We start from the raw sequence: 12,123 nt of genomic DNA, 5'->3' as shown, positions 1-12,123 counted from the left end.
GTTCTGATTCTCTAACCACATCAGAGCTCYTGTGCTTGTTAGTAAAACCAAGTACAACCAAGATACGATACAGATCCGTTTCCACTGACTTCTACAGAAACTTCCACAGTTTCAGTCCTGTTACCCCCATAGCTTACTCGGATTATTTCTTTTTGCTTTTACCTGACAGAATAATGCAAACATTCATCAGAGCTCAGCTGCAATCCAACAGGGGGAAAACCTGTTGATAGGGTTTCCTATCCCACAACGTTTCATAATTATCTAAGAAATGGATTTCTGTGTGATCAAGCAAGGACTGGAATAATTAAGAGCCAGGCTTGATGAATATTATTCAATATTTTAATCTAAAATGCCTTCATAAACCCTATAAAGGATTTCTGGGATTGAAAGAGGAAAAAACTATAAAATGGTCTTAATCTTTCAAGTTTCACTGATCCCTTGCAACAGCCAAAGCAGATGGGATCAAAATCTTCCAGTSTATTCCTATCTTCAATACCTCAGTGAAAATTCTGGATTCTCAAAGTGAAATCCAAATTGGGGCTTTCAGAAATTAATGAAATATTAATTTGAATAATTCTAAATGTAAAAAAATCTGTGTTACCTGGCTGCAGCACACAGGAAAAAAAATAATAAAGGTATAGCAAAGCAGACAGGAAGCCCAGAAATCAGAGACAGATCAAACACTGTGCTGTTGAAAAAATATTACTGCCATAAAAGACACTACCCCCTCCTAGAAGTCTTCTTCCTTCACTGAAATTGATGTTCCGTATTGCATTACTTTGATTATTCTTGTTATTATTTATTAGCATTTTCCCCTTGGCCTACTCAAAATGCTGGTTTGCACATTTATTTAGGGGCTACAACACTTCCCATTCCCCATAATCCAATAGAGGCCAGGACTTCAAGACATATTCCATCCTGCTGGTACTGACAGTSCTATACACAAAATTGGAACATTTCCTTGGATTTATAGACACTAAGATAAAGGGGAAATGTTATACCATGGTATATACCATCTTCCTTACTTGTGTTAGCAACTTGGTAGAGAGATTGGGTCAAATGTGAACCATTTGTGCTAAGGCAAAGTTTTCTAGAATGATCATATAACCTATACTTGAACATACCTASAAKTTAMTTTTTACCYACACTAATCCATCCTTGAATATAGMKGCTTTTGGATTTGCTTTCATAACTGTATTTTGTAATTCATATTCTGGGACAGAAAAGAAACCCAGGAACATTATCTGAACTATCATTTAAGAGAATTGGAGCGATGTCTTTACTAAGAGTATCTCAGGAAACTTTTCTTTCATTGTGACTCTATGGGGTGTAAATCTAGAAAAAACAGGATTACCACCTAAAAATGAGAGAGAGAGAGATTGCCGTCTCTCAATGACATAAGAGATTTTTTCACCAGAAGATCTTTGTCAAATGATCAGTCAGCATGCAGTGGGCTTGACCCATTCTTTACATCCTATATTCTTTTAGATATTGACTTCGGACCTTATTTTCAAAATCTTGATTATAATCTGAGCCAATTTTCATAGCTGCAGTTAACACTGTTATGTTTATTTTTAGCAAAAGCATCAGGTAGAACTTGCCCTAATTTTATCAGTGCTGCATGTGTGTATCATGCRAATCTCTGTGTGCACGCAGCAAAGGAGGAATAAACTGTCAGAATTTGCAGCCTAACTACTCATTCCTGTCACTTATAGTGACAGTCTTTTTCTTAGYTACGTTCCCATATTTGCCCTAATAATAAAAGTAACTGTCATTTTATTTTGATGAAAACTCCTTTCCAGTTCTTTCAAGTCAGGAGGGCCTCTGCTACATCCACCTGAGATTCAAAGGCTGCCTTGGCTTGAAATAGACTTTTGATGGTTAAACACTTGTGTTTTGGCTTACAATGAAACTTTTCCCTTAAGAGGAGCAAGCACTCAGGTTGGCCATGTAGCTGCACATARATAGGGAGCAGCAGGGTCAGGTACTCACCTTTATACCTGGAGGGCCTCTTCGACCTGCTGCACCCTAGGAAGCAGTGGAATGGGAAATTACATCCAAAACACTTAGCAATATGTGAAACAGCAGCTCATCATGAAACACATTATACATACAATAAAATCAAACACAGCTTAAAGAAATCCGAGATTATTTCCACAGAAAGATTTAAGGTAAAAAATGAGAMAAGGGTGGATTTGGGACAGAAATTCTTACACAAGCAAGCCTTTCCAAAAAGAAATAAGGTTTTAGATCCTTAGTCAGTGTAGATGGAAGACATTTCAACAAAATTCTGGAAAACATCTTCCCAGTCAGCTGCCCTTTGGCTAAAATAAAGAGACCAAAAGCCCTCTTCTCTCTATGTGAGCCCAGAGGATAGTACCATTTCCTGCTGCACACTGCTCAGCAGGTCTGGTGAATGTTACTGCTGAACCTCACATCACTTGAGGCCTTTAGGATGTTTTTGCAGCCTGACTGAGGAGTGGTCATGCCTGATTTTGGCACCATTCTGACAGACTAGAAGTACCCTCACAATTTCCAGTCTCCAGTGAATTAAAAAGGAGTAGCTCAGCTGCCAGTGAACTTATCTATCTGCTTGAACAGGCACAGAAAACTTGTAGTCAAGGGCAGAAAGAAGAGAAAGATTTCTCTAGAGTGCAATCATTAAGCAATTAAGGCTCATTGAAAAAGAAATTGAGTTTAAAGCYTGTGACTTCACATGAATCAGACCTGAAATTAACAGGAAAGCAAACTATTGATTTTAAAGAAAAGAACACACATTGCTATATATAAGCTACTCAATTTGAAGTCAAACATGTTTCATTATGAAAAGTTTAGAAGATTTTTGTTCCCTCTCGTTGCAGGAGTTTGAAGGGTGGGAAGGCTTAACAGGAAGAAAACAAAAATAGGTTTCCTCAGTGGGAACCCCACTGTATCTTCTATTAGTTATTTCCACCCCATGTTGATTACTATTCTTACATTGGGGCCAGCATCTCCCTGCTCTCCTTGGAGTCCATGTGGGCCTGGGTCTCCCTGCAAAACAAAGTAATGACAGAGCACTTTAAACACTCCCTCTTTTTTCTTTTACATGCACATTCTTCTTTACATACTCCTTCTTTCTTTTTTCTTCTAAGTATTTGCATTGCAAACAGCTGTGTCATACTAATRTTGATTCTTGCCTTCTGCAAATCATTTATATTCAAAAATTATAAACTGGACAAAACATGTCTGCTAAAATACTAAGTCAAGCCTTCTGTGAAATAATTTTGTTGACTTCAGCCTTTCAGTTGGACTACTTAAGATTAGAAGTGCTTCCAAAGAGTCATCAAAACCCTACTAGTCTCCAAAAAGTAACCCTCAGAGTTTTTTCTACTGCTTTCAGTGCACTCTACATAGACATATGCGTATGCATACAGCTCTACTTGTTCAGAGAGAATYCAACTTCTAAAATAGTGGATTTTTCTCATGTTTGCCACCCTCTTAATCTTTCATTCACCATCATTTATGTATTACTGTCCAACTACCCATCAGCTTTGCTTATTCTTTCCAAGCATAGTGTAATGATAACACATCATGCTTTTCTGTTTTGCTTCTTTTCTTGCAGTATTGCTCAAAAACCTGTTAAAAACTCAAACATCACTACACAAGTGCATATCCCTAACTTATATTCTATTTACAGATTAAAATGGAGTCCAGCCACTACCCTGAGGCAATAGAAGTTCTATAACAAAATGATTGCAGCCTGTTGATACCCTGCGCATTTTTCCCAGGATGATTTTTAACAGTATCCTGACAACCCATTACTTGAAGCCTTTCAGGTTGATGGTGTAAATTCGTGGTTGAATAATGTATTTATACTGAAACCATATTTTCCYTTAGCTCTATATTATGGGAATACTTCCATTGTCTTTTTAAACATTTTTAATTTTTTTTTCTTTTTTTTACTGTATCAAGCAACTCCTACAAGTTTTTTGTGTTGCAGACAAATATTAAAAGCAAAATGCAAGCAAACAAAAACCTCCTTGGTCACCAGTCAGCCAATTAGAAATTAACAATTATACAAATCCTCTCTTCACAAAATAGAAATACTTGCTTACCTCCCGTCCTACGTTTCCCTTTTCACCCTTAGGACCAGTAACATTATTGCTAGCCCCAGCATCTCCCTGAAAAAAGACAATGGAAAGCTCAGCATTTTCAATGACTACACCTTTATTACTTTGACTACAGAGGCAGGATACAGAAATAGAATTAATTAAATTTGTAATAACAGAMAGCAAGAAATAAAAAGGCTATTTTAAATAAAGATGCTTGTAAGAACACCATATAGGAAGTTCTGCAAAGTCCGCCAAGTTCTTTTCCACAGAGATTAAAAGACAAATTACTAATGGGCAAGAAATGAAACTGAAAATGTGAAAACGTTCTGGTTGATTTGATACAGTTAATTGAGTTAAGATCATAACTCATGAGTTTCAGATGGGGGGTTACACTRGCATGGGGTTCCATTTAGCCACTGAATGCTAGATCAGGTGTGCTAGATCAGGTGAAATCCTGATCTCTCAAAGAGGCAAATTACCATGACACTTGAATGGGTTTTTTTAAAATATAAGCATTAAAGACAGGAGTAAGCACAATATATGACTGGAACAAAGTCTTTGAAATATCTGTGAAAAKATGAACTTGTGATACAAGAAATGTGGTGTCTGCACTGGAATTTTCATCCTCAGGGAGTGCATTTATGTAGGTCTCCAGAGCGTGCAAGTTAAAAATGTAACATGAAGAAGTAACTTGCCTTTGCATCATTATAAATTGCTAACCAAGAGAAAGTGCGCAGGTTTTCAACTGATCTAAAATTCCTCTGTAGAGTGGAAACCAACAGGGAAGACTGACCGAGTCCACCTGATCTTTTCACTAGACCATCTGATCTAGTGGGAAGTGTCCCTCCTCATGGCAGGGGTATGGAACCAGTTGATCTTTAAGGTCCCTTTMAGCCCAAGCCATTCTGTAATTCTATGATAAGCAGCCTCAAAAGGAGTTCTGCTGYCCATGGTAAAAACAAACAAAACAAAAGTCCAAGAAACAAGCAGGAGACCTCAGGCTAAAATATCTGCTTCCAAGCAACATATCAAAACATATCAGTCCATCTACATCTAAAGAGTTCAGGACTCCTAGAATATGCCATGCTTCTTGCAGAGCACAGCATTATCTAGGATTGTGAAAAACTCCAAAACACATATATTTCAGGCATCTCCATCATAAAGTTCAGTTGCAAATCAGTGCAATGTAATAAAAATAAAGGAATGCCCTTACATGATCTCCTCTTAGACCAGATTCTCCTCGTTCACCTGGTTYTCCTCTGGGGCCTTTTCCACCCTAAATCATAAAAAGAGCACAAACAAATCAGGTACAAGTATAAATAGTATCTGTAGCAGAGGAAGGCCAGAGCTGTTGAAGTCAGTGGAGCTGCACTGATTTAGAGCAKGCAYGACAGCATATTAGAGAACAGACAGCTATTAAAAACACCTCACAGGCATTGCAGACAGCATTACACTTAGGAATGATGTTTCCATAAAATCTAAACATTGCTGTAAATGTTACTTTACCCATTTTCCTCTGCTGCCTTTTTCTCCAGAAGGTCCAGGAAATCCAGGTTTTCCCTAGACACAGAAAGGGGAAGAAGMAAAAAWTWAWKGSYKSTYYTYYYKRWWAAWKGGGSYYYYMRGKTTTGTCTGGCAGAATCCAGCTYCAAACAGATATGAAACTCTAAATGCCCAACCAGGGAATATCTGTTCAGCATTAAAGGCCATTCAAGGCCCAAAATCTGTACCTTTGGACCCTGAGGTTGGTGTCTTTAATAGCCCTGCACATTTAAAGTAGTGATTACCTGCTCTCCATGAGTGCCATCAAATCCACTCTCACCATGTTCACCCTGCAGCAATAAGGGAAAACAAAAAAGCCTATTAGCATTAGTCCACTTGTCTCTTTGAGCAAAGAAAAACGTGCCCTGCATTTGGAAACTTGAATAAGATTTGTGGTTTTTAATGGTTAGCAAGAATAATTAATAGTAACTATAAATTTGAATTAATAATTAATATTTTTGATTAATTAAGGATGTCTAAAACAACTAATTGCTAAGGACACTTAATAAGAAAAACAGCTATCTAAATTATAGATTTCCATCAGGATTTAAATTCTGCATTTCCTTCTTTTAGCTTTCAAATCTTTTCCCAACTGCAGCACCTTCAAAATCCAAATATGTTCCAAAAATACAGCTAGTAGTATTTTACCAATCATGCTGATAGCCTTGTAATTCTGATTTCAACCATCATATGAATTTGTATTGTGCTTTTTTTTTCTTTTTTACATGGTTTTATAACATGAACAGTGGATTGAAAAAYCAGAAAGAATAACCATGATTAAAAAATAATTACAAAAGACTGATCTAAGACTTCAGGATTTTTTAACGAACTTCATAATTCTTTCAGCAATGTRATACTTGCTACATAAATACCAGTCACCTTCCCTTTCAAATTCACATGGCTTTTCTCTTTCCTTTGACTGCAAAAATGATTCACCATATTGCAAATATTTATAGAAGTCATTTTCCCACAAAACATCCATCTCAGCCCTAAAGAGTTTGCAATATTAACTTGTRTGAAGCATCTCACTGAAATAAAGTTGTAACTCTGAGAATCTTGTTTCATTTATGTATACTCCACAATGTTTCAGACCCAGCCAAATAACACACTTAATTTTTAAAGGCTATTTTGAAACTTCTTCCATCTTTCTTTATTAGGATAAAAATGAAGGAATTAACTGGGGTGTTTTAATTTGYAGTAAGAAATTAAATTAACAGAGACAACTACCTGGAAAGCTGAAATTATATTCAACAAACACCGAAAATGGAAGTAGTTAAAGGCATCAGGAGTCTCACTCTGATAGAAACCACAGATACAACTGTTTTGTAAGATTTGATCCTAAATTGACTTTACAAAACCACCTAGTTAAAATTCCTGAGGAGGAATTTCTTGCATTTAAAAGAGTTCTGTATCTATTACAAGAAAAAAATAGCTGTCTTTACATTTTGATCAGATTAATAAGTCACAAATAAGAATTACTTGAATAAGCATTCCAGAAAAATTTTGAGCACTAAGTAATCACGACTCTTATTGAAGTGTTATTTTTCCATCAGTCATTTCCTACCTCAGAAAACCTGAGCCACACTTCATACTGTTAAATATTCAGTATTGCCTTTTCTCCAAATAGCTGAAGTAAAATGCCTTGCAGACTTCATTAATTTCAATAAACTGCCTCAACCTTACTAACTTAGGACAATTGAATCACATTTTTTATGTGCTGAAAGTCATATTTTTAATTAGCATAAAAGTTGTGGATATAATGATTCAACATAATGAAGATATTCACATATTCACTGGATTTCAGTAGGGTTTGTGCACATGGTAAGTCCTACTGCACTATTTAACTTWGACAAATTGAAATCATCAGCAAGTACTCTCACTGTCCTATAATCAGATGTTTTGRATATTTGAGGGAGGACCAATTACTTCAGAGAACAGAGCAGAAAATGGAAAAGGGAAGAGAAATGTGTGAGAAGATTAACAAATTAATACAAAGTAGTACTTTTAATAGAGCTGAAGTTTCAGAAACACACTCTGAACTTTCTCCCAGCTGCTCAGTTATGGAGGCAAACATCTTCTGAGTCTTTGAGGTTCACAGGTTTTAGAAGTGGTTTTGTATCAAAGAATTCAATACAAGTTAATTTCATTTTAATGAAATTTGTATCAAAGCATTCAATACAAGTTAATTTCACTGTAGCTTGGAAACTATTACCATTATAAATGATTGTTTTCTGGCTTTACATTTTATTAACAAATTGGTGCCCATATCTCCTTGATGAACAGGTATGAAAGGTTAAACAAGAAGACTTGCAACATTAAYAGATGAGATGACAAGAATGGCTTGRAGAGAAGTTTGGATATTGAAAAGCTGTCAGTAAYGATTGTGAAAATGCTGTCCAAACCTGCAATAAATAACAGTCACAATCTTTCTTTTCCCTCTACTCCTCTTCATCAATTAGAATGAGATTCTTACCACCTTAACAGATTATCCAATTAGTCAGTAAATAAATCCTTTCCCCGTCAGTTAGACTAAATCAACTATGACTCCAATCATTTAAAAATACAGTTATGGCTACCGATTTTGATTAATGTGATGGGTATCTTAAATTCATTGTTATAGAGCCACAGCAAAAGTACAGTAAATGTTGTGAGGTTTTTACACTATTTTTGTTCCTTTATAATTTCATTTTACAGGGTTTACATGAACTTACAAGGAAGCCAAACATGATCTCAAAGAAAATTGATCAYACATGTAAACACATACCTGACTTCCTCTATAGCCTCTGGCACCCTAAAATTGAAAATAAACATAGATGAAATTTGGTAAAAGTATTTTTATTGAGCTTGAAAATCGGGCCAAAATAGCAGTGCAGAGGTATGCTGGACTGAGTATTGGTAGTCCCTACTGTAAAACCCTCTACGGCCAAATATGGGATTTATTATTTTCCTCTGAGAAACAGTACAGCCTTCTTTTTCATTCCCATTCCATAAAGCTTTATAGGTTTAACTAAGGCCGGTCTGGTGCTGGTGGTGAAAAATTCATGATCAAGCTGCTTAGTCAGCAAAACACTGAGCTATTCAACCATGCTTGGGTTACATAAAATACCTCTCAAAATAAGACAGCAAACACAGTCTGCCATTCTTACAGCTGGATCTTGCTGCCCATCCATGCTTCAGGAAGACARCACAGGGATTTGTTCCCAATACAGAAAAYAGGTTTGTGGGAAACAAAATGAGTWAGTGTTTCAAGGTTACATACTTGCCTTATGGCCTCTGACACCTGGACATCCCCTGTCTCCTTGAGTGCCACTGAAACCAGCTGGGCCTCTCTCCCCCTAAGATACAAAAGAAAACKTTCAATCTCATCCATACAATGATGATTACTGGTTAATTCATACTGGTTGATCACATAAAACCAAAGAAAGACAGAACTATATCACCATTTTACGCACTAAGGACACAAATTCAAGTCACCTGGAAATTTTCATATGAGCCATAAGAGTTGCACCTGGTTCTTTGCTCTCATTATCRTTCTATGTTTATACTGCATTACCAAGCTCCAAATGAAATGTCTGTACTTGAAGATGGGTTGTTTTTTTTAACTGAATAACTAACCCACTTTTGGTGAGTCGGTTTTTTAACTGTGCTACTATCTACGTGAGATGCAGAGGCACCGAGAAACAGGTCTGTGTATTTACCTGTTCCTTTAACAAATTTTGAGTTAGCATTGATGGGTACTCAGCAAATAAGTGCAGACAGGTTGAGGAACCATGTAACATCATCATAGCAGGAAGATAAGCGTTTACTTACAATCCCACCTTCCTCACCAGGATGACCAGTAGATCCTCTGTAACCTGTACTTCCCTGAAAAATGAGAATTTAAAAGATAAGTAACAYTGTTTTCCAAGCACTCTGGGTTCACCTCTATCAGATTATTCTGCACATAGGGATAGAAAACGTTTCCTGAAAATTAGATCTGGTTATGCTGAGGAGGGCARTCTCCCTGCATTTACACAGACACTYTGTACAGTCCTATGTATTTGACATRGATATGAAAAAAAMCCCAAACACAAACTCAAGAAAATAACAAKGGTTAATATAAAATTTCAGTTTGTTATTTCAGGAAACTGCTGGCTTAACAAAGCTCATTGAGATATGTGGTCAAATTAAACATCTTTCTAATGATTAGGAAAAGGAAGCATTACACAGTAATGAAATTCTAAGGTGAAAYGAAAAATATAAGGAGCTGGAAACTTGTTAGGACAAAGTTACTGCAATGCCTTGCAAACACATAGGAACATTTAAACTTTGTATTGGAAGTCATACCCTTAGAGCAAAAACTTTAGCAAAGAGAAACTGGAACAGAGGGACTTTCTAGTTGCAAAACAACTATATTTACATTCTGAACACTGTCTAAGCAGCATAATGTAGACTTTTAGTAAAATAGAAAAATGTAAGAAAATCAACAAGAGTAATGGAAGAAATCAGCAAATTGATTTATGAAAAGGTATTAAAAGRCTATACTTTTGTTAAGAGATAACCAAAACTTTATTTAACTGCAATCATGTAACTGAAGAGTGCGAACTATGGATATCATTTACCTGAGATGCCACTGGAATAAGTAGAAACAATGGAATGAATAGTAGTCAAATGGAGACTACATATATTAAAAACCTTAATAATGAATTCTACTAGCAGGCTGTAGAAGTAGTGATGTCTGTATTCAAAAAGGCTTAAAACAAACAATTTAAAGTCTTAGAAGTAATCCATTTGGATCAAAACACACTTACAGAAGAGGATATTTGGAAYAACCATTTACAAAAGGATAAGGCACATACCTAGTGAAAAAGGATTATTTTCTACTCTCAGCTTGCCAGTTGGAAGTTACTCATTCGCAATGGCTAAAAATCCTCTTAATTAATCAGACTTATTTTTTTAATCCCTCTCCATTTTCTGMTGAATTGGTGCAGGAGAGTGCTTAATGATCTTTATATGTAAAAATAATACATTATAAAATACTTTTGCATAGGAGCATGAAGCAGAGAAAGGATCCCATTTCATGTTTCTCCTTCATCTGTCCTAACATTACATGCATGGGGACATGCATGCATGCTCTGAAATACTACAAAAAATAGAAACATTTTGAAAAATAAAACAAATAATATATAAGATCTATCTTAGATCTCCTACCTTCTCTCCAGGGTTTCCCCGGACACCACGCTCACCATTTTCTCCAAGACATTTACAAATAACCTTACAGCATTTTCTTTCTGCAACAGTATCCTGAAAAATTTCAAGAAACATTCTATTTTAATATATTAATCATAAAACAGGGACTGAATTTTCCTACCTTTTGTTTGTATTATAGAAGGACTTACAAGGTTTCTCTGCAAGATGTTTGCAATATCTGCAAAACCAACACTCAGAGGTTCATTGTATCCAAACCCTCTGCCAAATTCTATTTCCCAAAATTCAGTCAAGTTCTGTGTATTGTCCAGGCCAACCAATAGAAGTGCATCAAGACCTTCAACATAAGCACAGATTTAAATTAGTGAGTTCTTGAAACATACTATTTAACCAACAATATAAACTTGAATAACAGCAATTCTCTAAAATACTTACATTTCATATCTTCAATACAGTATGTTAAAAGAAATGAAGCTATTAAAAAATGTGTAGGAGAAAAATCCAGGCTGAAAATTTTCCAATTGACTTCTCTCCCCAGCTTGCAGACCAGCCTGTTACTCAGTGCCCAAACACAAGTTTAAAATGGCTTTTTCCTAGAGAAGTCAGAGCTGTATCTAACCTCTGGTGCTGTTCTCATCAGTGAGAGGGTTCTGTCCTGAATTKCTCCAACTTTTGGAGCTGGACTCAAGAAACTAGAACCTCTGCACCCCTAGGCATGTTTCTGGCATCATCTGACAAATAGGGAGAAGTCATCATGTACACTGCTTCACATGGAGAAGCAAATACTCTCTCAGGGACTCCCTGGCAATGCCACACAAGCATGGAGAAGCAGTGCTACATGGAAAAGTAGCAATGGGGAAACTGTACATCAGGCCTTTGGTAGTAGGAGGCTGGAGCATGAACCTGGTACTGGAATAATACCTTTAAAACGAAGTGAGTCTGCTGCTTTCTTGAGGTCTTCCAGTGAATCATCCATCCCATCTGAAAATACCAGCAGAACCTGTCAGGAAAAGGAGTAATGCAAAGTCAATTGCAAAGGGATGAAATTCACTCTTTGTAAAAAGTAMAGTTCACATTGAGAAATGGCTATGAGATGGTCAAATTGCATTACRCTGTGGTAGATCTGAAATGTGTGCTGGAAAATGGTAGAGGAGAACAAGGGGAACAGAACACAAAAGCCTCTCTTTGTTGATTGCACTATCATTTGAGGGATTTTTCTTGCTGAACATAGCATGGCTATCACAYTATATCTGTCATCTTAGCACACAAGGTAGAAGAGAAATTATTTTATAACTTACCCCTT

The 12,123-nt window shown here is 36.3% G+C and overlaps 1 protein-coding gene across 1 annotated transcript in view; it reads right to left on the bottom strand.

Annotated features, from left to right (window-relative positions):
* COL6A6 (collagen type VI alpha 6 chain) overlaps positions 1-12,123 on the bottom strand; it is a 35,464-nt gene that overhangs the window by 20,195 nt on the left and 3,146 nt on the right. The window contains exons 3-14 of the mRNA XM_057372727.1: positions 11,742-11,820; positions 11,012-11,157; positions 10,824-10,916; positions 9,444-9,497; positions 8,897-8,968; positions 8,398-8,424; positions 5,879-5,923; positions 5,598-5,651; positions 5,305-5,367; positions 4,095-4,160; positions 2,977-3,030; positions 1,993-2,028 (exon numbers count right to left, since the gene is read on the bottom strand). Coding sequence (XP_057228710.1) covers positions 1,993-2,028; positions 2,977-3,030; positions 4,095-4,160; positions 5,305-5,367; positions 5,598-5,651; positions 5,879-5,923; positions 8,398-8,424; positions 8,897-8,968; positions 9,444-9,497; positions 10,824-10,916; positions 11,012-11,157; positions 11,742-11,820 — 789 coding nt within the window. The remainder of the gene's footprint in view (positions 1-1,992; positions 2,029-2,976; positions 3,031-4,094; positions 4,161-5,304; positions 5,368-5,597; positions 5,652-5,878; positions 5,924-8,397; positions 8,425-8,896; positions 8,969-9,443; positions 9,498-10,823; positions 10,917-11,011; positions 11,158-11,741; positions 11,821-12,123) is intronic.

This window comes from Malurus melanocephalus, unplaced genomic scaffold, assembly GCF_030028575.1.
Source record: "Malurus melanocephalus ecotype Western Australia unplaced genomic scaffold, MMel_1.1 scaffold_177, whole genome shotgun sequence".
NCBI classification, from domain to species: Eukaryota; Metazoa; Chordata; class Aves; order Passeriformes; family Maluridae; genus Malurus; species Malurus melanocephalus.
This window is presented reverse-complemented; position numbering and strand designations above follow the sequence as displayed.